The sequence below is a fragment of the Mus pahari genome, chromosome 16, assembly GCF_900095145.1.
Source record: "Mus pahari chromosome 16, PAHARI_EIJ_v1.1, whole genome shotgun sequence".
NCBI lineage: Eukaryota > Metazoa > Chordata > Mammalia > Rodentia > Muridae > Mus > Mus pahari.
Genome location: NC_034605.1, coordinates 44,265,995 through 44,293,031, shown reverse-complemented (window position 1 = coordinate 44,293,031; position 27,037 = coordinate 44,265,995). Strand labels below are relative to the sequence as shown.

The 27,037-nt window shown below is 44.1% G+C and overlaps 1 protein-coding gene across 1 annotated transcript in view; it reads left to right on the top strand.

Annotated features, from left to right (window-relative positions):
* The window catches only part of Nedd9 (neural precursor cell expressed, developmentally down-regulated 9), a 46,882-nt gene extending 24,392 nt beyond the window's left edge, over window positions 1-22,490 (top strand). Inside the window, exons 3-7 of the mRNA XM_021215701.2 lie at window positions 14,999-15,100; window positions 15,569-15,670; window positions 16,539-17,780; window positions 19,089-19,178; window positions 21,300-22,490. Of these exons, the coding sequence (XP_021071360.1) occupies window positions 14,999-15,100; window positions 15,569-15,670; window positions 16,539-17,780; window positions 19,089-19,178; window positions 21,300-21,809 (2,046 nt within the window). The 3' untranslated portion in view covers window positions 21,810-22,490. The remainder of the gene's footprint in view (window positions 1-14,998; window positions 15,101-15,568; window positions 15,671-16,538; window positions 17,781-19,088; window positions 19,179-21,299) is intronic.
* The last annotated feature ends 4,547 nt before the right edge of the window (window positions 22,491-27,037 follow it).

Genomic DNA, 27,037 nt, shown 5'->3' with positions numbered 1-27,037 from the left:
TTTAAAAAAAAAAAAAAAAAAAACAACCATTAATTTGGTTTCTTTTTTAAAAATTTTATATATTTATTTTCTGTGTGTGTGGTAGTAATGTACCGTGGATATCAGAGAACAGCTCAAGGGTAGTGGATCTCTCCTGCCAGGTGGGTCCCTGGGATTGAACTAAGGTTGTCAGACTTGTGAGTAGGACCCTCTGCTGACAGAGCCAGCTCGTCAGCCCCTTACTGCTTGGACCCTAACCAACAGGATTTTATGTGCCCTGACTCCTTCTGAAGATCAATTTGGGGCTACCTTCTGACTCTAGGAAGCCAGGAACCACGGTACCCACTTCTGCTGTAGATCAATCTTAAAGTTAAGTGCCCACACACAGATCAGAATGGTGAAGGAATGAACGAAGTGGGAGCAAGGAACAAAAGGTTAACGCGCAGTTCACCTCAAACTACCGATGGTGATTCCGAGCCTCTCACTCATCCAGTCTTCTCCTGCCCACACCTTCCTCAACAGCTCCTGACAGAACTACCACAAGGGCCCTGCAAGGGCACCACTTATTAACTGTCCTTCAATAATAACTGTGATACCAAAGCAAATAATGATTGGCGTGAATTTCGGCTTTCCGGACGGGGATATAGCTCCGTAAAAGAGCACTTGTCCAGCATGCGTGAGACCCTAGATTTCAGTTAAGCCAGGCACGGTGGCATGTGTGTGTAATCCCAGCACTCAGGGAGTAGAGGTGCACATCAGGAGTTCAAAGCAGTCCTTGGCCTGGAATCCATGAGACCTTGTCTCAGAAAAGGTAAATAAAATAAAATAGGAAAATGTTGTGTTGGCTTGTCTAAGGCCTAACTTTTCCCCCCCTAGTATAGACTGCAAAACTGGTAAGCTCTTTTATTATCTCCTAGAGGGAAAACATATACTTGATACAGTGGTTCTCAGAGCAGCCTCTGTGGGTTCTATGATACGTACAATCCCTTCCCTCCTATATTGTGTTTCCAAACCATTCGTCTCTTAAAACTCGTCTCCAGTCTGAAGCTTTCTCTTGGCAACCCAGTATTCTCTTCCCGCTTTCTGGTCCCATCATATGTGCATACCTCACTGATAACCATGGAGTTCATGGGTCCATTGGAAATGGGATGAGCTGCCATCATGGCCTTGGCTGGGGCGAGCACCGTTCGGTGGTGGCTACTTAGAATATTCAAGTATTGTTGAGCTCTGCCAAGCCCTGTGGCATCATCTCTAAGGTGGGCAATTCCAAAACAGGGCACAGACAAATGCTGGCAGGAAGTGACTCAAAGGCTTTTAGGCTGGTCTTCCAGGCTGGTTCCTGAAAGGTAACAGAAGATCCTGAAACGTATGCTGTCTGTGCCTTCTTAGACACTGAATCATCACAGCACACATGTACATGCACATACACCCAGACACCCATGGCTGCTGCCATGGGAACCAGCGACTTCCCTTGTTGGCATGTGAAGCCTTTTGAAATCAGTTGACCATAGCAACCTCGGATACCAGCCAACTAACTGCTATAGATATTAAGCAATATTATTTGTCTACTACCAAGGAAAAAACAGATTTAGAGGAAACTAAAGTTTCCGGAAATGACAAACTCTAACTTTTCACCTCCCTTTGGTTTGTTCCCTGTTGTCTGTGTGTATCTCTGTTTTTCTCTGCCTTTCTGTTCTCTACGTTCTCCCCCTCTCTTTCTCCCATATAGAGACAGCTTAAAAAGTTAACTCCAGGGTGGAGGACACACCCCCTCAGTTTTTCCTCATGTAAACTCAATGAAGTACAATTACGTCCCAGAGTTGTAGATTTCTACATGAAAATAAACCTAATAAATAGTTTGTGAAACTGTCCTGAGAACTGAAATGTCACCTAACTGCCCCCCCTCCCCTGTAACATCAAGGCGCATTTTATATCTTCCCCAGCCTTGGAGGTCCCCAAGCATCGAAGGGAGGAACTTGCAGAGCTCACCCTGACCTGAAAGGCACTGTTCCCAGACAGTCACCCACGCCAAGGGAATGAGCAAACCCTCACACCTCCTTAACTGAACAAAGGTCCTCTTTGTTTGGTCAACGTCAAAGTCTTCAGATTTCAGCCACACTCTGTCATAAAGCTCGTAGATAATGCATATTTCTGCGGGGGCCGTTTGTAACTTCTCACTGGCCCTCACCAAGGCAACAGAGGTTAGCCTTCCCTTCCCACTGATTGCATGGTAAGTGACTGCTTGTCCCAGTGAGTGAGAGGCAGCCTGCCACAGGATGCCCACTGGATGGATAATACTTTTTGAAGGGGGGGGGGGTGCGCAGGAACACCGCTTATTTTATTTCATGATAAAACCTGTTGGATGATCTCGTTTGAATACATCTCGAAGACACAAGAGGAAGGGAGAAGAACACCCACTCGCCAGAGTGAGTTCTACAAAATGTCAGAGGGCAAAAACACTCTGTTCTCAGTAGCCCGTACCTTAATCATTGCGTCAGGGCTACAGCCAGCAGGCATGCCCGGCCTTGGACATGGCAAAAACGTCAGTGCCATCGACAAGAGTCTTGGGCGACACTCGTGGCTATCCTGAGATACATGCAGCTCGAAGATTGCGGTTTGCACATGGCTGGTACTAGAGGTGTCCCCATCTGTGTGAGAAGTCCGAGTGGTTCACACATAGGACAGTGGATTTCCTCTGCAGTCTCTTTAACTTCTGGAGAGATCTCCTCAAAAGAACCTCTGAGTCTGAAACAGGGCAGTGATGTGGCTCCGTCTTATTCTACAGTGAGGCTTCAAATCTGAAGCACAGACATGACCCTAAAATGCCTCTGAGCCTCTGCTCCATTTTGAGGGCATTATAATGACGGTGTCACCCGACCCTCCTGGCATTGACCCTCCTGGCATTGACATGCATACTATCGCTTTCTGACCCCTCATAAAAGGAAAGGAGGGCTGAGGGCTGAGATTAACCTACCAGAGTTAACTCACTGCCTCTCACAAGAGACAGGCCTGCTATTGAGCTCACATCTGTCTGACTCCAACGCTAATGGCTTCTACATCCCAGCTCATAGGTGCCATTGCCAGACCTAACCTAAGAGGGCACATTGACTTTGTTAGCAGTTCCAGCTCACCACGATCCTGGGCGCTAAGGAGCATGATATTAGTCAGGGAGAATTCATGTTACTGCAGAAGGCTCCCCCATCTCACATCCACACAGTACCCAAAGATCTGGGAGAGCCTAGCCACAGATATTCCAGCCACTCAGATATACTTCCAAAGCCCTCATCTGGGAGATGCCAGACCTGCGGTACCGCAGGCAATATGGCCATGGGGACTTCTTCTCAAATGACATGGCTGCTCCAAAAGTTCATGTAATCTCCAAGACTGGACAAGCTGCAGAAAGGGACCCACCAAGGCACAAGATACCTAATTCTCAAGCTTCGTCTATTGAGAGTATTTCCTTCTAAATTGCTAAATAAAATAAATAAACTGCATGGCACGTGTCACTGATACAGGTAATAGGCCGCTGAGAGAAGAATTGTAAGTGCCACCTGCAGCTCCCACTCACTCCTCTGGTGAAGTACCTTCCCATACTCCAGCTCCCTCAACTGTGAAATGGCCACTGAAACTGGATTCTCTCTTAATGGTCTTTGCCAATGTTTTATGATCCAGATATCCTTATCAGATTCTTTCCCAGAATCGCTTGAAAGATTTCAGTAAATGACCTACCTTCAAACCTCGTCTTAAAAACTCCAACTTGACCGTGAAACATGGGCAGTTGGTCCCCTACCCTTCTTTAGAGCCCAGCTCGCCGTTCCCATCCACTGTGTACAGCCACTGTGTACAGCACAAGAAGAACATCTAGAAGCTGGCACGGGCAGATGAAGGCACAGATATTGTTCCCAAGAAAACTCCCAGGAAATTCCTCATTTGGAGAATTTCCCTCTGTGCTCTATCATCAAGACAGGCAAGCCCTTCTGCCTCGCTATTTTTCTGCCATCTTTCCCTGTAAAAGCCTCATGGTCTGGGCAGAGAGATGGGCCTGGTGCCTCTCGGCATGGCAGCCACCCTCAGAACCGGCCCCAAAGTTTACCATTCGTGCCGTTGGCCCAATCAGCCATTATACCCATCCTCCCACTGAGCTGTGAGAGATCACCTACTCAAAGAGAAGCAATACCCACAGGCATCCGGGTCCCCGACTACTTCTCTGCCACCTCCCATCCACAGTTCAGCAGGGCAGTCTTAGGCGCCCTTCTAACTCTAGAGTAGATGCAATGCGTATGGTCCCATTGAATTTATTCAGATATTAAAAGAGCCCAGAGGCCTGTTCCTTTATGGTTTCATTCAAAGGAACATTTCAGTCAACTAAAAGGAATATATATATATATTGGCTTTCAATGCCTAATTGTCACAGCCTGCATTCAGCTTTGTCCCACGAAAGACCTTGGTCACTGGGGGAACCCAGATGTCATTTCCCACCAAGGTTTGATGTTCTGTGCTTCTTGTTGCTCTTTGATGCTTGGTCAGTCCGTAGCTAAATATTGCTTTAGTGCTCGCTATACAAAGAGCTTCCTGGAAGCAGCAGGGAAGACATGTTGGGGGCCGAACAATTGGGATACTGTTCCCATTGAGTGGTTTGCCACACAAAGCTGTGTCAAATGAATGTGACCCAAGGGAGCGCGGTTCCACTCCTGAGCCTTCCCCCTTGCCTTTGCCTCAAGTGGAGGGAGAGACGGGCTGTGATCTGGACGGCTTGCAAAAAAAGTTTAGCTCCAGCATAAAAAATCAACTATCAAATGTCCTTGAAGAAAAGCCAGTCGTGTCCCCAAAATAGAGTGAAAAAAATGTCTCCATTGAATGCAAGAGAAGCATCAGGGTGGGTTAAGTCTAGAGATGGCTTGGGAGGGAGTGGTTTTAAAGCCAGACTGAGTTTTCATTATATTGTTGCTATGCAAGTAAACACATGAGCTCACTGCTGCACCCGAGCTGGGTAGAGAGAGGATTTATAGAGAATTAATAAATCCAGGGTAGACAACGTGTAGCTTTCCCTCTCCTCATAGAATTGCAAGACATGATCTTGGATTTCAAATAGGCAGCCCACTGTAGCTCTCAGTTGCTGAAAACTGAGCCCTGGTCCTGGTGGGCAGGCAATGGTGGCTGGTAGCAGTGATGTTTCTTTTCCTAGGGTTTGCTTGAAAAAAGGGAAGAGGGTAAATTGCTCATTTAAGACAAAGGGTTATTATAAAACCCAGTCAAGGCACTGGTGTCTCTACTGGAGCGTTTTCATTTTTATTATTTCATTTGAATGAAATGGTTTCTATCTAATAAGCAGTTTTAGAAATCAAAACAGTCTTGTTAATGTAGGAAACCCAAAGAGAGGTAGTATAAATAAATCAAGGGGGGGTTAGAGAGACAGGGAGCAGTCTAATTATATTTCCCACCAGAGCCAAGGCAAAGCAATAGACCCTCATCATGTGACACACTTGCTCATTAGACCATCTCAGAGCTTGTTCATGGCAAGGCTGTATGTGGATCTGTTGCTGTAGTGGCACGTCCCAACCTCTCATTAGCGCCTGTTGTGCTTACTAAGCGGAGTATTTCCTGAGTTGCCTAGTTCTGGTGAAAGCATTATTCACCTTCCTGCTCTGTTGCATCGTGATCAGGAGTTTAGGCAATATCTAATCTCTCTCTCTCTCTCTCTCTCTCTCTCTCTCTCTCTCTCTCTCTCTCTCTGTGTGTGTGTGTGTGTGTGTGTGTGTGTGTGTGGTGTGTGTGTCTCTGTGTGTGTGTATGTGTGGTGTGTGTGTGGTATGTGTGTATGCACGCACATGCGTGCTTGTGTGCATGCATGTGTGTATATGTATGTGTGAGTATGCACACGTGCATGTGTGGTATGAACATCAAAGTCCACCTTGCAGGAGCTGATTCTCTCCCTCTAGCATCTGGGTCCCAGGGATGGAGCGTAAGTTGACAGGTTTAGCAGTAAGCACCTTTACTCACTGAGCCATCTGACCTGCCCACATCGAAATGGCAGAGGCAAATGATTATACAATGTGTGCCATTCATGAAGCTGTTTTGCAGTGATTCTGGAAGAAAATGATGGGATACAAAATTAGCTGCAAAATCAAAAGTTATGGCTATCACTATGGTGATCCCCATGGGCGCTGTCGATGCTCATAGAAGAAAAGGCTTCTGGCTGGAATTCTTTCTTTCTCTATTATTTTTTTCTTTAGTCTTTCTTAAAATTGTATTTTGTGATTTTTGTAAAGATTTTTGACAGTGCTAAGAACAGAACACAGAGCCTTGCATAAGCTAGACAAGTACCCCACCACTGAGCTATATCCTTGCACAAGCTAGACAAGTACCCCACCACTGAGCTACGTGCCCAACTCTAGCTTTTTGTTGTATATCAAAAAAGGACAATACGTAGATGGTAAATAGGTAGATGATAGACCCGAAAACAACTAGAATGGAAGCAGTACTTCCAGCCCATCTCCAGTCTCTCCTCCACTCTACTCAAGTCTTTCTTACTCAAATATTTTTCTGTGCCATGTCTGTGTGTGTGTGTGTGTGTGTGTGTGTATAAAACTTAAATTATTGTGTATGTGTGTATCAAATTTATATTATTTTTAAAATAATGCATAGTGATTGTGCATATTTACAGGATATTTCTGTACTTGATCAGATAAGGGTAGGTTGTTCATCGGCTCAAACATTTATCATTTTCTGATGTTGGGGATGTTTGAAATCCTCTCTGCTATTTAAAAATATACAATGAATGCTTGTCAACCGCAGTTGCATTTCTGTGGCATAGAACTTTCGAATTTCCTTTCTTCTATACAACTGGATACCTATATGCATCCTGTATGCTCTCTGCCCAGCCCTCTCCCCACCCATGCCCCAGGTAATCGCCGTTCCATTCCTTGTTGGCTTCTATGAGAACAACTTTCCAGCTTGCACTATTTTGTCCCTCACAGCTGCCAGTAGTGTGAGGAAGTAGGGGAGGGGTGAGATGTTGCATTGAAGGAAGAGTAGAGAGGCAGGAGAACCTGAGGACTTGGGGAAGGACGAGGGGGGGAATAAGGGGAACTTATGTCTTGGAGAATGGTAGATGTCTTCCTTCCTGCTTTACTTGGGGCTCCAGTGTGCAGGCAACTGACAGGGTGAACATTTCCTAACCCCAGCTTTATATTAGGAAGGTGAGGCAGATAGATACCCAAGGAAAGACGTGGCCCAAATAGATTTGCTGAGGCCTTGGCCCCAGTGACATCCCAAGAGAAGTTATCTGTAAGCCAATGCTTTGCATATTATACACATTGCCAAGAGCAAGCTCTGCGCCCTACTTCTTGGTAAGACACTCTTGGCAAGCATTAGTTTTTGTTCTCCCACTGATGAGAATTTCATCCCATGCCCTGAGCCTAGGATCTCATCACCCTTCCCTTTAGAAAAGGCCTTCATCTCTAAACTCTATGAAAGCACTCTTCCCCACCCCTACCCTGGGGCTCTGCCCCTGGAATATCTGGACCTCCGTTGAGGATAATAATGATATTGGCAGCACTGATAAAAGTAATAACCTAAGTAAGTCTACTGGTGGCTGTGAAGAAGCAGAGTCCTCTGTCATTTGTGGCTTTGCTTTGAAGTCCCTCGTGCCTCCTGGGCCTCTCTTTCAATCCTTCACATATGTGTAAAGATGACTCTCATCTAACTTAAACATACCAAGCTAGCGATTATTTTGTCTTATCTTCATGTTTAATCATGAAACACTTTGAAGGCAAGCAGCCTCGAAATCGCTGGACTAAAATATGAACTAACTGCATCCTGACCAGCAGCAAGCCAACAAGGAATGGCTTCCTCCTGTTGGCACTGGTTCTCTAAGTGTCTTGAACACTGTCATTTAAAATTGTTTGTTTGTTTTTTTGTTTTGTTTTGTTTTTTTTGAAAAAGACTCTCTTGGGTCCATGAGATGCTCCTTCCTCCAGAGAGGGTTTTGTTGCCATCTGCCAGCCCCATGGGCACAGGTAAATCTAAACTCATGCTTTTCTATGTCATGCGCTTGATGGTTTACAGCCTTGCTCATGGTCTCATGACTTCTAAGTGGTGGTAGACCCACAGACAATGGGTCCAGCTCTACCCACCCCAAGACAATGCCATCAGCCATGAGCTTCAGAGCCACTGAGTTTTTTTTTCACCTTTGATACACAGCTGTATTGAAAGAGGATCTCCAACGCCCTAGGAACCCATGCACAATGCTTCTTGGTGTATGTTACGTTTCCATCTGAAGTGAAGGGAGATGGAAGAATATGCCATCTTCTTTCTCTTGGTACAGCTGCTAATGCATTCGTCAGTGTTGCTGACCCCTCCTGCTACTGAATACTCACCTCCCATCTGCTCACCATCACCATGGCTGATATGAGTCCTGCCTTTTAGCCTGGGGTATGCCACTCACTCCAGAGCTGCCCAACCTGGAAACCCAGCTTATTCTATGTAGGCAGACATCATTTCCCTTCCTTCTTGCATCATCTTCCCTAAAATCTGTTTTATCCAAGGCACGGTTATAAGCCCTGCTGCGACACAAGGTTCACCGAGAGAGTCGAACAATAAGTCACATGCACTGTCATACATGAGTATAAATATATAAATTACTTGGAGTGTTCCAAGGACAGAGGTAGTTTATCCAGGCTCTGAAAGCACAATACAACCTGAAGATAAGGGGAGAGGAAAGGAATGGACAAAGCAGGTGCAGATGTGTGGGTGTTCAGGGCATTTGAGGGAACCAGAGTCTTTCAGTCTTGATAGAGATGGTATTGGTCGGAACTTGGAGGTTTCAAAGTCTCAATGAAGGGGAGAGAATACATACACACAAAAAAATAACATGCAGGTAAAATCAAACCAGGCAGCATAGGGGCCCGAGGTGTGATTTAATCAGCCAGCACGCTGCTTCAAATTTTGAAAACCAGATTTACACTTCTGGCATCCGAAAACATGCAAGATCTGATAACACATTCCCAGTAGTTGACTGAACGCAAGCATGGCCACCTCCCTTTCCATAGGATGTGCGCCTGCTCCTAAGTACAGAAGTATGACTGTTTCTCCTCTGCACCTGTTTGCTGGGCTTTCCAGCAGCTGAATGAAGGGTCTTTGCTCTGTCATAGAACAAACCCAGGCAAGCTGGGTGCAGAAACATCAACAAAGAACCCCAAAGAGCCCCTCCTCCACTCCACAGTCTCTACCCTTCTGCTGTCCAAATGGACCTTTCCTTTAAAGCCAGTGTGCTCCGCTCTCCAAGTTATGAATCATGAAAGTAGATTACCTCTCTGGAAATTCACTCCAGGAACTCCAAAGACCTTACAGAAAATGACCTAATGCCTGTATAACCTGCACACATCTGCACATACACGTTGAATCATCTCTAGGCAACTTAGAAAGACTGATGCAATTAGACGCTGTGCACGTACTTGTTGGACCGTGTTATTTAAGAAAGAATGATGAAGAAATGGAAATCAGCATTTGTGTGGTGTGGGTGGGAACTGTTTTCATGCATTTGGTTGAATCTGTGGGTTCAGAACCTGCAGCTACAAAATACAGGCTGTGTCAGAAATATCTTCAAAAGCAGTTCCTGCAGTCGGGATCTAAGGCTCAATGCAGGGAGAATCAAATGCGGCTGAAGTGCAAGGCAGAACAGCTGAGGTTGCTCCCTTGTTCTTATGTAAACACCGTAATTAGAGGGCTAGCATACCCTAGGTCTTTGGTTTTTCATTCTTCCTGGCAGGGCCCAGCCCTAGAGATTGATTCAATGCGTTCTTCCTTTGTAAGTGCTTAAAGTCGTCAGTGTGAATTATGTGCATGTATGAGACTACAAAACTGAACCCCTTTAATGCTTACAATGAATAGCTACTGAGATGACTTAGTATGTAAAGTCCCTGCCATGCAAGCATGAGGACTTAAATTGGGAACTCTGGCACCCATGTAAGAACCAACCATGGGTATGTATATAAGTATGTATGTATGTACATACATACGTACATATGTATATGTTTATAATCCTAGCACTGGGAAGGTGGAAACAGGTACATCTCAAGGCCATTGACCAGCCAGCATACCCAGATTGATGGGCTCTAGGTTCAGTGGGAAATTCTATCTCAAAGAATAAGATGAAGGGGCTGGAGAGATGGCTCAGCGGTTAAGAGCACTGACTGCTCTTCCAAAGGTCCTGAGTTCAAATCCCAGCAACCACATGGTGGCTAACAACCATCCATAATAAGATCTAACTCCCTCTTCTGGTGTGTCTGAAGACAGCTATAGTGTATTTACATATAATAATAAATAAATCTTTGGGCCGGGGCGAGCGGAGATCCTGAGTTCAATTCCCAGCAACCACATGATGGCTCACAACCATCTGTACAGCTACAGTGTACTCATATACATAAAATAAATCTCTAAAAATAAAAAATTTAAAAAAAGAATAAGATTAGGATTGCAAAGATGACTCAGCATTTAAGATTACTGGCCAACCTGGCTGAGGAGCTGGGTTCAGTTCCCAGCATCTACATGGTGACTCACAACTGTCCGCCACTCTAATTCCTGGGGACCGGCCACTCTCTTCTAGCCTCTGAGGCTACTGAATGCCCATGGTACACATACATAAAAAACACTAAGTGTTTTTAAATATTTTTATATGGAATTTTAATGTGAAACACTATTTGGCAGCAGAGATTTGACCTTCCGAGCTAAGAGTTTAACCTGTTATTCAGTCTCTTAAATAAAACTGCCACATACTTGGGGGGGGGGGAGGAAGTTTAATTTATTGGAAGAAAAATGTTCCTTTTTGTTTTTTATTATTATTATTATTTTGTTGTTGCTGTTGCTGTTTGAGACAGTCTTGCTATGTGCCCTAGGTTAGCTTCAAACTCACAATCCTCCTGCCTTAACCTCTTGAGTGCTGGTGTTACAGGTGTGTAGCACCACACCCGGTAATAGTAGTGCCTGAACACATAATGCAAGCATATTACGGGCATCTATTCTTAAATTTTAAAAAGAAAAAAAGTAGAAAGAGTTTGAGAAGTCACCTGATGTCAGTCTTTGGCCTTCACACACATTCACATACTCACAAGCACACACATACACCCCCCCACACACACACACAGACCCCAAACAACACATGTACACAAACATACACATACCACGCACACACATATGTGCACATATACAAACACACACACGCATATGCACATACACACACATACTCCTGCATGCGTGTGCACACATACCCCCACATTCCCCCCATACACATATGCACACATACACATACTCTCTCTCTCTCTCTCACACACACACACACACACACACACACATAACACACGCACACAACAAGTAATCAGAGGTTTAAAAAAAAAATGTAAAGGAGAAAAAAGAAACCTAAATGGTTACAGTCTGTTTTCTGCTTTGTAGCTCTTTGGGGGGTTTTCCAGTTAGTTGACAACAGGATTCGTCATCGGGACAGCATCAGAGCCACATATGACCATGCAGACCCTTCGAAGGGTGATCATATTCAGGGGACAGCTGTAGTTCTGGACCTTCAGGGCCCCAGCCTACCACACAGCTTAGCTCCCTGGGAAGCAGTAATGAATTAAGAGGTCAGCTTGGTAATTCCTCAGGCTAAGCCTTTGCAACTATAAATAAATACATAGAATGAAAGGACTGCAGAAAAAGAAAAGCAGAGAGAAAGGGTGACATGGAAAGAACAGACTTGATTTTATTGAGAAACTAGTGTGAAAATACCCTTGTGTGGTGATTCCATTTAAACTCAGAATTCTTCCAAACTCATACTCATGGTCAGCTGTTGGTCTGCCTCCTGAGCTGAAGGTCAGTGGTTCTAGGAGGATGAGTGTGGGGATGGGGAGCTTTTCCTTGTGCTCCTGTCAAGCAGGAAGAAAGAGCCTGAAGGTCAGGCTGGCCAAGCACGTTCCCTTGAGGAGGGAACACACAATTGGGCTGGAGAGGGTCCCAGGAAGGATACAGGCATATCTAGCTCTGAAGAAAGCTCCATCAATCTTCCCTAAGATGCCCCAGGCATCACTAAATGCCCTGGACTTGTGCCACCAGAGGCAAAGCTCTGGCCCCACTGCAACAGTATTGCTGGGTCCCTGTGAGCTGGATCGTACCATCGGGAATGCTGGGATGGGAATGCTCTATTTTATTGGCTTTTTCCCTTCCGTGGTTTTGACCATCTGTGTTTCTAACTGCGTAAACAAGGAAAAATGACTGGTTTGGAATGCAAAGTTTTAAACACCAGATGACCACAGGCATTCTCTAAATGAGAAAGAGAGAGCAAGTTGGGGTTCTCTGACATTTGTCAGGCAGTGGAGTGGTAAATACCAAGAAGCCCGTGTGTGCCCTGGCAAGGAAAGGCCACAAAAGCAAGGGATAGATTGGTCCCCATCCCTCTCTAAGGGTCTCGCCCTGCTTGTATTCCCCAATACCACACTCAGGCATCAGCACTGCCCCCTCTTCCTCCCTGCCCTCCAAGATGAAGAGGGATGCAGGACTTCAGCTTAATCAGGATTAGCTCACCAGCATCCCTAACTTGGCAGCTTTGCACAACACCCATTCTTAGTAGCTTCTACATTTAACCAAAGCTGGGTTGTGAGCAAGTTCTATTGCAAAGCTAAATAGAGAGCTGTAAATGGAAAGTCTACAAGATCTTCATATCTCTTCTGCACAATAGTAAGTGAAAAAGAAAGAAAGAAAGAAAGAAAGAAAGAAAGAAAGAAAGAAAGAAAGAAAGAAAGAAAGAAAAAAGAAAAACCATAAATGGCATTAAAGGATTTTAGCCAACAGCCCTGCTTTATGAAGGAATATTTACTGTGCACAATACAATGGCTGCCTCAGAAACTGGTTCCGTCACTCGCTGCCAACAAACTTAAAGCGCTGAGTTCCTTTTCTAAACCCGAGACAATGGAGAGACTGGGTGGAAATGTTTGCTGCATACTAATCTCCTTTACCTTCAATGTAAGAAATAATCATTTGTAAGCATTCAGGCATTTTAAACAAAATTGGACCGGGAGGTTTGGGAGCCCCCCAGGGTACGGACACTGGTGACCTTGGCTGTGTTCCATTCTGATCAGCTTGAGATGGACAAGGGGCATTTCCCACATAGTTTTATAGGCAGCCTGATACCTTTCACGTTCAAGATGAGAGGCCTCCTGGGAACAGACAGCTCCTCCTAATTTTTAAAGTCTTTTCTCAAAGACATGGTGGGCAGTGTAGCACTGTTAATGATTTGGGAGTGGGGTGCTTGGGCAAAAAAAGTAAGACTGGGCCATTTTCAAGCCCTGGGAAGAGCAAATGGACTGAGTTGAAATCATGTCTTAAAACGACCAGTCAGTACCTAGCTATGGACATAAAAGTCTACAGTGAGTAAAGTGCTTGCTGTATCAATGAGAGGGCCTGAGTTCAGATCCCCAACATACATGGAAAAGCTTCTGCCTGTAACCACAGTGCTAGTATGAGCAGCAGGAACAGGCAAATCTCAGGGCTTCCCAGGTCAGCCAGTCTGACCAAATAGTGAGCTCTAGGTCAGTATGGAGACCCTGTCTCAATAAAATAAAGTGGAGAGAAATAGAAAAACATACATGAAGTTGATTGACTGCTGTTCTCCACCTGTGCCTATACCAGAGTGTGCATCCACATAGAAGGAGGAAGGGAGGGAGGGAGGGAGGGAGGGAGGGTAAACAGACTAGCCCACTAGGTAAGATTCTGTTGGCTAACTTTGGCTCTAGATGCCAGAGTCCATGGTGCGTGTATTTGACTTCTGCCAATGGCTAGATGTAGGATATTTGCTTCCCTAGTGGAAATGGGGAAATGATTAGAGACGAGGGCAGGGCACTTCACGGCTGAGAGTCTGAGGGTTTCCTCACCAACACAATTCATCCTCTGCCACATGGAGTTCACATCAGAGGAGACAACCAGCTGCAAGCGGAAATGATTTAGAAAATAATTGCATCTACAATGAAGACATGTAAACTTGTGACAGTGGTCTCTAAACAATACTGCATACCATCTATTGACTTGGTGTTTGTATGGTGTTTATATAGCACTGTAGACCATAAAATCATTGGGAGAGGGTTTAAAGTGTGTCCGATGGAGGTTACATGCAAAACATAGCAAGCACCCCATGGCCTTGAGCATCCAAGGATGTTGGAACAGGGTCTCCTGTAGACACTGGGAAAAACTATATTTTCCTTGTCTCATAAAGTAAAGTGAACATTCCCAGGCAATTATAAGAACAGGACTTTTCATCAATAGCTCTATGAAAGGATTACGGCGACCCATGGAATTTTCAATAATAATTTCAGATAAAGAGGCATACTGGGGCAGGTATGAGAAGAATTTTAAGTGGCCAAACTATTTGTTTATGTTCTTTACAAAACCCTTGGAGCCTCATAAAAAACTGTACTGTTGTACTTTGGTCACTCCAAAAGGATCAGCTAAGACTTTCATAACTTATTTTTATTTTATATGTATGTGCATCAGTGGTTTGTAATACACACACACACACACACACACACACACACACAAGTGCTTGGTGCTGTTGGGAGCCAGAAGAGGGTATCAGTGCCTCTGGGACCAGAGATGAAGATGGCTGTAAGCTGCCATGTGGGTACTGGGAACCAATCCTAGGTCCTCTATAAGAATAGCAAGTGCCCTTAACTGCTGATCCCTCTCTCCAACCTGACTTTCATAACTTAAACATATCTCCTTGAAAATAGGGAATTGAAACTCCATTGATGAACTTAGATCAGATTTTTGGAAAATTCTTAACAAAAGAAATAAAGGTATTTCTGTCACTTCTTTCATATTCTGACCTTGTATCTTCCTTTCCTCTCACCCTCTCATACTTTTTTACTTTCCTTCCTTCCTTTTCTCTCCTTTTCTCTCCTTCCTCTGGGATAGGTATACTGATAAGTATGCTGAGGACTCGGAGCTGTCGTTTGACATCTTTGTGTCTTCTTACCCACAGGTAATCACCCCAGTGAGGACGGGCCATGGCTATGTGTACGAGTACCCATCCAGATACCAAAAGGATGTCTACGATGTCCCTCCTTCCCACAGCACTCAAGGGGTAGGCAATGGGAACATCCCCAGGGGAGCTGGCGTAGGGGGCAGCAGCTCTTTAGGAACGTACAGGGGAAGAGGGATACCAGCCACAGCCTTACCTTGTGGTGGTTGCCTGCCCAGAGGCCATTTCAGTTGGTGTTGCTTACATTGTATTTTTTAGGTTTGCCTTATCAGAAAGTTTCGTCTTTTGTCTGAGAAATTTCTCATCTGCTTTATCCGTTTGTCATTTTATTTCCGGAAGTGTGTAATTTAAATGATCTAAATTTTAGAGCAGATAGTTCACGTAAGATTGTTTTCAGAGTTAACCTAAACCAAAGAATGCAAGATTCATAAAGAAAACACCCAGAAGCCCGTGATGACATGGAACGCTATTAACGACCGAGTCTATGTATGACCTGATGAATAATTCCTTCCAGGGGACTTGAGCAGCAGAGTCCACTGCATTCTGGGTAACTCGAGTGTTTCTTTTCAGGTATATGACATCCCTCCTTCATCAGTAAAAGGCCCTGTGTTTTCAGTTCCAGTGGGAGAGATAAAACCTCAAGGGGTATATGACATTCCCCCCACCCAAGGGGTAAGTGACCTGGTAAAGCACAGAATGTGGATGAGTACTTCAGTGGGGGGGGGGGGATGGAATGTGCCATAGTTTATTGGGATAAAACAAGAATGGCAGTTCTAAAAGGGAAAAGGAGAGAAAGAAGAAAAAGAAGGAAGGAAGCAAGGGAGAGAAGAAAGCCATTATAATTACAAACTTAGAATCCCCGAAAATATGAAGACAACAATAATGAGAGTCCATTGGGAGGGGAGATAGTACATTCAGTTTGGTAGTACCTAACATATCACATATTTCTAGAAGGGTCTACGGCTTCCTTGGCCTCTACATAAGAGGCAGCTCATTTGATTTTTCTGTCATCTTCTGGGCCTGCTTGCACTGCAAGTGCAGTTAGCTTTGCTGAACAGATAGGGGACTGTGCCTTTGAATACAAAGAAGACCCAAGCCGCTTCACACACACACACACACACACACACACACACACACACACACACACACACAGGCAGCTTGATGACCAAGAAGAGAACACAGGTCCCTCAGCCCAGTGTGTCAATGTCTTCTGTCTCTCAGCATGGATCAGCATAGGACAGTCAGTGAATGGTTAGAAACATGAGACTGCAACCCAGTGATGAGCAATTTAGCTAGGAGAGAGCGTTCTACACCCAAGCTAGCACTGAGAATGGTTAAGGATGCTCAGGTAATAGGATGAGGGCATACATCCTCTAAGGAGCATGCTGCATGCTGGGAAACATCTGAGGTGGTAAATGATGAGAGGAGAGGAAGAAGATCAAGTGAACAGGACTGTGAACTCTGGACCACGCTATTCACTTTCTGCCCCCATCCAAGCCTCAACTGAACAAATAAAATGGCTTTTTACTTACTTTTTTAGGTCTATGCCATTCCACCATCGGCTTGCCGAGATGAGGCAGGGCTCAGGGAAAAGGAATATGATTTCCCTCCTCCAATGAAGCAAGATGGAAAGCCGGACACCAGACCTGAGGGGGTTTATGACATTCCTCCAACCAGCACCAAGACAGCAGGGAAGGACCTTCACATCAAATTCCCCTGTGATGCTCCAGGAGGTGCTGAACCAATGGCACGAAGACACCAGAGCTTTTCCCTGCACCATGCACCCTCTCAGCTGGGACAGTCTGGGGACACTCAGAGTGATGCATACGATGTCCCCCGGGGAGTTCAGTTTCTGGAGGTACCAACAGAAACCAGCGAGAAGGCAAACCTGGAAGAAAGAGATGGAGTTTACGATGTGCCTCTGCACAACGCAGCCGATGCCAAAGGCTCTCGGGACGTGGTAGATGGGATCAACAGACTGTCTTTCTCCAGCACTGGCAGTACCAGGAGTAACATGTCCACATCTTCCACCTCCTCAAAGGAGTCTTCACTGTCAGCCTCCCCGTCTCAAGACAAAAGGCTCCGGCTAGACCCAGACACAGCCATTGAGAAGCTCTATCGGCTCCAGCAGACCCTGGAGATGGGTGTGTGCAGCCTCATGTCACTGGTCACCACAGACTGGAGGTGCTATGGATACATGGAAAGGCACATCAATGAGATCCGCACCACAGTGGACAAAGTGGAGCTGTTCTTACGAGAATACCTCCATTTTGCCAAGGGAGCTTTAGCCAATGCCTCCTGCCTCCCAGAACTGGTCCTCCACAACAAAATGAAGCGGGAACTCCAAAGAGTAGAAGATTCCCACCAGATTCTAAGCCAAACCAGCCATGACTTGAATGAATGCAGCTGGTCCCTGAATGTTTTAGCTATCAATAAGCCCCAAAATAAGTGTGATGACCTAGACCGGTTTGTGATGGTCGCCAAGACAGTGCCAGACGATGCCAAGCAACTGACCACCACCATCAGCACCTACGCAGAGACCCTCTTTAGAGCAGATCCTGGCAATTCCCATCTGAAGAACGGGCCCAACAGCATCATGAACTCAAGCGAGTACACACATACGGGCTCCCAGATGCAGCCACTGCATCCTGGTGACTACAAAGCCCAAGTCCACAATAAGCCGTTGCCTCCTACTCTGAGCAAGGACCAGCCACCAGACTGTGGTAGCAGTGACGGTTCTGAAAGGAGTTGGATGGATGATTATGATTATGTTCACCTACAGGTAAGGAAACCAGACCTATAAAACCACCCAGACTCGGGGCTGATGTCCATAAGGCCGTGAAGCTGGGCCAATAGCAAAACATGTTCATCTAACTGTTGTGAAAACTGAGGGTGAGGTTGTCCAAAAAAAAAAAAAATGTACATCTACTTTGTCTAACTTCCCTGGACCTTAATTTTATTTTGAGAATTAATTAACTCCCATGGTTGTATGAAGTCTCATTGATACACCTCAGGAAAGCTGGAGGAGACTCATCAATGTTGTCGACTGGTGAGTCCACCAGTCATAGAATCAGTTCTTCCTCTGCTTGTGTTTTATGGCACAGATCCATGGAACAGCTCATCATAATAGAAATAAGTTTAAATATATATCACTGTTAATTTTTAAAAAATTTGTTGAAAATATCTGCACATAGAGAGTTTCTAAGGTACACTTTCAGCCTACAATGTATGCATATGTGTCTGTGTGTCTGTGTATGTGTGTGTGTGTTTAGCTGCTTACAAAGACACAGAGCTCCATCAGATCCAGAGGACCCTGTGATCCTTTGCCAATTGGCCAACAGCTTGACCTACTTACGTTAAAATCCGCAAACTGCTTCCTATGAGTATAAACTGTGCTAGCTCCCAAATGGACCTGAAACCCTGAAGGCTTCCCTGTCTGCTTTGAAGAATTCCAACACTCTACCATAATCCATGCCTTTGTATTTGGCTTAGTGCTTTAGGCTGCCATTCTTTTCCATTGGACTGAGAGCCATGAGTTATCCTGAAAATGATTAAAATACCAACAGCCCTCAGACGCAAGAGAGTAGAAAGGATCAACTGAACCACATCTCATGCTGAGGAACGGCTGAGGTTAGAGGAAGGCATTTAACATTCCACTGGTCTTCTGATGCTGTAGACTGGAGAATACTAAGGATGGGTAGAGAGATACAGAATAGTCAAAGGAATTGGAAGTGAACTATGCACCCATTTTTTTTTTAAATCTTTGTTTGGAAGCACATGGTTCACATACAATCTATTTAAAAAGAACCATGAAAAAAGAATGCCTCTTAAGAGGGTGTAAAGAGGATCTTGGGAAGTCTCCAACTAGAGCTAGCAGTGACCATGGCAGCCCACATGGACACAGGCTTCACTTTTCAGCCTGTCTCCTTGGTAACTCCAGAAGTCGCTAATCTGTGGTTTACAATGTCTAACTGGGCATGAGAGAAGTGGCCAGTGGATAATGAAGGTCTGAGTACACTTGTCAATGAAGCTGTTCCCATAAGTGACTCATAGCCAGGAGGTAATACGGTCTTTGTGTTGAACACACCAGGGCAAGGAAGAGTTTGAGCGACAGCAGAAGGAACTCTTGGAAAAGGAGAACATCGTGAAGCAGGGTAAGGCGCAGCTGGAGCATCATCAGGTAGGTTCGAACACAGCAGTCAGCCCGCCATTGGTAGGGAATGGATAGCTCCCAAAGACTGGGGTCCTCCCGGTACACTGGCAGGAAGAAGGAAGTCCCAGGCATGTAATAGGACATGAGAATAAAGTGAAGGTGTGCGGCCTAGGACTACAGCTGAGTATGCCTGGATTACATCCAAATGGCGGTGTTTGTTCAAACTGCGCCTGTACATCAATCGCCTCTTAGGACTACTTGGGTTAAAGCTTTCAGTCTCAAGGCACAAGACCCAAGTCAGCCAAGCCCAAGCTCACTCTGGTTTTCCACTGAGGCCAAATAAGGGAATTCTAGGGAGTGAGATGCGACCAAGACCAAAGGAAGCAAGGACTGTCTATTCCTCTTGATGTTCTCTTCCAGTATCTGCCTCATTCTCTACTATCCAACATTTCTCTAATCACCTCACTCGGTTTGCATCTAACGTTAACTCATAAATGGCCACTCAAAGCCCTTCCTATAGGGCTTTGGGGTATTCTGTAATGCTTTGAGATAAGTTCTCACAATGCAGTCCAGGTTGGCTTCAAACTTGGTATTCTCCTGCCTCGGCCTTTTGACTGCTGGCCTTGCAGGTGTGTGCACTTCATCTGCGATTCCTTAGATAATGGTCAACTCCCTTCTGTGCTTATCAAACTCCTAAGAGAGTTGGAGTCTAACTCTCCCCTAGATCCCACCCCTCTCCCTGTCTTTCGTATGGTACAGTCTAAGGGGTCAGAGGGAAGGAGCCAGTGTCCGTGAGACACATATAAGTCTACCAAGAGTTCTGAGCAGGGGGTGTTCACTCAAAGGTTTAGTGAGTACAGCAGGTAAGGATAGGTATTGTGAAGGCAAGGACACGAAAACAAAGAGAAATGGACTAAAGATTTATATGCCCTTTAAGATGAAATGAAATAGCACATCACAACATGAAGTTTTCCAGCCAACAGCTGTGTGGACTTGAAGATATTGTAATGGACCAGTTCCCTCTCTATAAAATGGAAAAGTACTACCCTCTACAGACACATGATTTGAAATCAAATTCATTATTATCAAATAATATTAAGACACCACCCTGTATCTGCTATGCTTACATTGGCAGTTGGCCCAACAGGACAACAGAGTTAGGGAAAACTAGCAGACACTAAGGTATTTCCTAAGAAGCAAGTAGTTTCCATGGAATAGAAAATCAACTATGCACTTCTTAGCAAGGAAGCAAGATGAGGATGTCCCTGAGCTGACTCGGCTCTGAGTCAGGATGAGAGGTGAACTGAGTCCCAAACTCAGGATTCGTAGTAACATAGTTAGAAATTATCATTTCGATTTGAAAAAACAGTCCAGTTAGGGATGCTAATGATAGCATCAAGAAAGCCGGTACTAGGACTGTTGAGATGGTTCAGTGTAAGGGCACTTTCTGCCACCCTGATGACCTGAGTTTGAGTCTTAGAAACCACACAGTAGAAGGAGAGAACCAGCATCCATGAAGGGTCCTCTGACCTACACATACATGCTATAAAATATGGCAAATAAGAAATGCTGAAATTTCTTTGCTGCGTCATTTTCCCTAAGCCATTTCTAAGAGTTCTCGGCAGTATCAGACCACAGTGTATCCATCTCAACAGTGCAAATAGGAGAGAGAATCTTCATGAACTTCCCATCTTGAAGAAAGAGAAAGGGCCTTGCCCAGGAAGTAACAAACTGTTGATTTATTTGACAGAAAGGTCACTACATCTGGTTTTCCCTTGCTGCCTCCCAACATTAAAAAAAAAAAAAATGTACATAGAGCCTACAATGCACCAAACACCATTTCAAACACTTTGTGAAGAATAATAATAATATTCACAAAGGTGAGGCTGTTGCCTTCCAGTTGGAGTGCCAAAAAAGACAAATGGTGCCATAACAGAAGATTTATTCTGGAGGATCCCCTAGGGATCCTCTTCTGAGTGTCCATGTTGCACAATTTAGGAAGCAAGGCATTCTGGGGAAGTTCTCACAGCTCCTAGGTACCTGGCATCTACTAAGGATGAAGCTGATATCTTTTGACCTCACACCCATATTTCTTTCCCTTTACAATGTATGCCTTGCCCTGAATGAAACCTGTTCTCTTCCTTTTAGCTGAGCCAGTTCCAGCTGTTGGAACAAGAGATCACCAAGCCTGTGGAGAATGACATCTCCAAATGGAAGCCCTCTCAGAGCCTCCCAACCACCAACAACAGTGTGGGTGCTCAGGATAGGCAGTTGCTTTGCTTCTACTATGACCAGTGCGAGACTCATTTCATTTCCCTCCTCAACGCCATCGACGCCCTCTTCAGCTGCGTCAGCTCAGCCCAGCCCCCACGGATCTTTGTGGCACATAGCAAATTTGTCATTCTCAGTGCACACAAACTGGTGTTCATTGGAGATACTCTGACAAGGCAGGTGGCTGCCCAGGACATTCGCAACAAAGTCAGGAACTCCAGCAACCAGCTCTGCGAACAGCTCAAGACGATAGTGATGGCGACCAAGATGGCCGCCCTCCACTACCCCAGTACCACCGCCTTGCAGGAGATGGTGCACCAGGTAACAGACCTGTCCAGAAATGCTCAGCTGTTCAAGCGTTCCTTGCTGGAGATGGCCACCTTCTGAGAAGAAGTGGAAGGGACTGGGTGAATAATTACTAAGGAAAACTGGAAATACTATCTAGTTTTTGTAAATGTTATCTATTTTTGTAGATATTTTATATGAAATTGAAATGTTTCAATGTTTTTGTGAGTTAGTCAGTTTTCATCAATTCAGGGAGCTGAAGTGGGAACTTATTTTGTTTCCCCTGTGTGGTTCTGATATAAACATATAAGTATCTAAGACATAAGTTGTACAGAACTGTGTCCATGTTTGCGTATGCCTACGTATCCATATTTGTTTATAGCTGTGTGTCTGATACATCCCATTAAAAACATGAATTGAGAAGCACCTTAGTAAGCACCTTCTAATGCTGCATTGTTTGGGTTTTGTAGAAAATTATACCACTTAGTTGTCATATTGCTCTACATGTAGTAGTAGTGGTCTGAGCCCAGCACACCCAACTTTCTTGTCTGAAACCTCTTTCAAACTTGACTTGTCTTTAACCCGGTGGTAAATCTGACCAACTTCTGGTTGAAGGGGGAAGGAGAGAGAGAAAGATTCAAAAAAAATATTAACCTATGGTTTCAGGTGCTAGAGAGAAGCAAGACATGTGTGCTGTACTAAGAGGCCATGTCTACAGTGGTTATTGTGTTATTTCGATTCTGAAAGGAACCATAATAAAGAGAAAACATTTGTTTCCCTGGGGCTACATTTGTGAGTGATTCAGTCATGAGGTTTTCTAAAGCATGTTTTTAGAGTTGAATTTAAAAAGAAAAATTTGCAACAAGAATTCATGAAGATACATCAGAACTGTGATTGTGGACAAAAAGAAGGGATGTTTCCAACAGCCAGTAGTTAAATAAAGACCTCTCTACCCTCATTCTCTAATGGAAATGGCCAGTTCCTTAGTCACTGAACGGTGGAGCCACCAGGCCCTGTCCTCCTCTCTCATTGCTTGATGGGTCCTACACCGCTCTAAAAACTTACATAAGCAGACCAACACTCAAAACAGCTGCAGAGAGCTGACCTTCATGTCCCACTGTGACCATGGACCTTGTGGATGTCAGCTAGTCACAGCCATGATCATGTGGTCTGTCCCTTCACACCTGCTGTGTGGATACAGCCCAGGCACCAGATTCATCATGACAGATAAACTACTTCCCTCTTCCTTTATGACCAACTCAAGAAATATAGTAATCTCTGATGTATTTCATTCCAGCCTACTTGGAAATGTGTTTTTATTTGTTATGGATGTCTTGACTGAGTTAATGTTATTTGTTCTAAACAACCAAATTACAAAGGCAAGGAGGGGCTTAAGAAGAACATGTGATCTCAATGTGATTTTTTTTTTTTTAATAAATGGAAGATATCAAAGGAAGGGTGCTTTTCAGAACAAACTATAATTGTAATTTTCAAAGTTCTACATCGCCAGAAGATGAAGAGCTGAGCTATTAAAGAGCAGTTCACTGTGTCTGGCGTGTAGAAGAAGAGGGCCCTGAAGCATCAGTACCATTGCAAGAAGTCAGGAAGGGTATGCTTGTAGATCTTACTACACAATGTGTATCTGTTATGTGATGGCTGCCTTGTCCTAACCTGAGTGACGACATTCCACATTGTAAAAAACAAACTATTCAATTCTTATTGTTTATTGCCATCTTGTATATTTAAGCCATTAAATGTTCGGATATTTCTCTTTATAGCCACTGGGTTTCTTTTCCTTGTGTCTCTCTTACCTCAGAATTGAATATTGACCCATCTGAGTAGAGAAAGTCAAGTTATGATTTTTTAATGTATGCTATAGATCTGATTGTTTTTAAGGAATAGTATGTGTATGCTACCCCAGTACCTTGGTATTGAAGAAAATTCTAGAGCACGGGGATACCACCTAACTAAGTACCTGAAATTGTTTTTTTGGTTTTTTTCAGTATCAAGTGCGCACAGACAGGAGTTAACCGCATAGTCATAGCTGGCCTGGAGCTCTCTATGTAGACCAGAGATCGGCCTGTCTCTGTCTCCAGGGTGATTGTAATAAAGGTGTGAACCACCACATCTGGCTACAGCACCCCACACATCTAATGTGGGTAGGATGGTTTCCATTTCTACTCAGTGGCTATGGCTATTCAAGTAGAGTAGACTTTTTTTTCAATCACTCTGAAATAGGCATGAAGAAATGGTTCGACACAAATTATATTAGAAGAAAAAGATTCCTAACCACGAGACTTTACTATGGGCCATACTCCTTTTAATGTCCCTCCCTTTTATTCAGATAACCCTCTGAGATTTAGAAAGCACTTTGAGGTGCTCAGTGGTTGAGAGCACTAACTGCTCTTTAAGAGAACCTGAGTTCAATTCCCAGCAACCACATTGGAGGCTCACCATCATCTGTAATGAGATCTGATGCCCTCTTCTGGTATGTCTGAAGACAGCTAGAGTGTACCCATATACATAAAAAATAAATAATTTTTAAATGCACGCCTTTAATCCTAGCACTCAGGAGGCAGAGGCAGGCAGATTTCTGAGTTCGAGGCCAGCCTGGTCTACAAAGTGAGTTCCAGGACAGCCAGGGCTACACAGAGAAACCCTGTCTCAAAAAAACCAATAATAATAATAATAATTTTTAAAAATAGAAAGCACTTTGATACATCTGTGCATTAATTACTTTTCTTGTGATTGCCATGAAGTATCTTAGAAACAATGGAGGAGAGATTTCTTCTGACTTGCACTTTAGAGGGGGCAGTCTGTCCATCCTGGAAGGTCTGGATATTGACTTTGTTCCTGGTAGTGGGAGCTTGCAGCATGACTCGCTAACAACTTGTTAGATCAAGAAGCAGGTAGAGGGAGGGCTCAGCCAGGCTACAAGTGGGGCTAGTTTAATACTCATGAAGCCAACATCCACTCTAAGATCCCTGACTATAGAGCATCCACAACCTACCAAAATAATGCTGGTAGCGGAGAATACAATGTTCAAACAAGTGCACTTCTAGGTGAGATTTCAAAGTCAAACCACAACACCTGTATCATTCTGTCTATATATAACGGTGGTAAATGATTTTTGACAAAAATAAGATATGCCAGTGGGTGAAAAGGGATGTCTTTTGGGTGGTGGGCTGGGCAGGGATGTGCTAAATCAAAAGAAAAAAAATCTCTATGAAGGAAAATAAATATTTACCTCATATCCTGAACAAAAACTAAAAATTAACTTACATGTGACAGAGACTTAAAACTCTCAAACTTCTAGGGAAAAAGATGTAGGAGAAAAATCTTATGATCTTAAGTCAGCTATAGTTTCATAAATAGTTAAAAATAATTCATAAACATCGTCAAACTTAAAAATAATTACTTTTGAGACTGGAGCAAAGACACAGTTGAGATCACTGACTGCTTTTCCAGCGGTCAGGGGTTCAATTCCCAGCACCCACATGGTGGTTTACAACTGCCTATAACTCCAGTTCCAGAGGATCTAGCACCCTCCTTTGACCTCTTTATGTACTATGCACTGCACTTTCTTGGTACACAGACATCCATGCAGGAAAAAACACTCATACACATAAAACAGAAGTAAATAAATATTTTTTAATGTTTATTCTTCTAAAGAGATTGTTAAGGAGGCAAAATTAATTCTGGACATGACATGATCTTGTTCTTATGAGCTCACTACAGCTATGGTGGTCTACACAAGACCAAGGCAAGAGGATTAGATGGCCGGCACATGAGGCAATGCTAATTGGACCCAATGAACCAAACAAAATAGGAGATGACATGAAGTGCATAGTGAGGCTTGTTAGAAATACCTGTGACAGGGAAGTTGGGTATGATCAAAATACATTGTTGTCTAACAATAAATAAAAGATGTTCTGCTTCAAAGAAAGATTGATCGATTGGTTGGTTGGTTGGTTGGTTGGTTGGGGCCGGCAACATGGTTCAGTAGGTAAAAGCTCTTGCCCTATAAGCCTGGTGATCTGAGTTTTGTTCACAGACCCCACCGTAAAAGGAGAGGACTGAGTCCTAAAAGCTGACCCCTGACCCCTACACATGAATCTACACTTAGTCACACTCACATATACACCCACACATTCATGTCACACATACCCATGAGGATAATAAGTGAATTTATTATGAGCAAGCTATAATGAGAATGGCAGCCAGCACTTCTCTATGGCTTCTGCTTCCATTCCTGCCTCCAGGTTCCTGCCTTGGGTTCCTGTCTTGACTGCCCTTCATGATGGATTACAACTATAAGCTTAAAAGAACCTTTTCCTCACCAAGTTGGTTTTGATCATAGTGCTTTATCTCACACACACACACACACACACACACACACACACACACACACACCAATAGCCAAAATAAAAACCCAACATGGACAAATTTCAAAATCACTATGATGAAAAAAGATGGCCAAAAACTCCATAGTAAGTGCTATATAGTTCAAGCCTACAAGACTTTAGAGACTGAACACACCAGACTATGTTGTATTGCATGCCTATAACACCGACACATAGGAGATGAACACAGGAGTTTGTGGTCAGTCTCAACTGGAGTTGGATTTGAAAAAATTACAAGCTGATATATAATGACAGAATACCAATAGCTGCCTGGGGAGGGAAGGGTGGGAGGTACTGATTTCTAAGGAGCCTGGGAGAAGAAAAATGATGGGAAATGTTCCTTCTCTAAATGTTATAGATGGCTTCACACATGTAAAGACTCATCAAATAATATACTACTGTATGTACAGTTCAGCCTTCATTGACAATCTCTTCTTAAGTAAGTAATCATAGCACTTCCAATAAAGAATGAATGGAAGTGTAGCACTCCACAGTTGATGCTTCTGGGGGGATGCAGGTGGAGAAGGACTCAGTTTTCTTTAGGGGACAGGCCTCGGGGAGTTTGCCCATGTCCCAGTAAGTACATGGACAACTCAGCTTAGACTTGTTTTGTCTGTCTGTCTGTCTGTCTGTCTGTCTGTTGAGGGGTGGGTCACAAAGGTCATGGAGTAGACATGGAAGCAATGAGAAGTGATGGGAAAGTTCCAATAAGAATATTATTTTGAAAAAAAAAACAAAAGAATCTTAGATTACATTTTTTTTTAAAAAGCAAGGCTATTTAAAAGGCACCCTATTTCAGTGAAAATTCCCAGATAACAGCAAAGGAATGGGGAGGAATATACAATGCACATTCTAGCTGTAGATAAGAAAAGCTAGGACAGCTGTGTTATAACATGTAGAATTCAGCACCGAGCCAAAAGGCACATG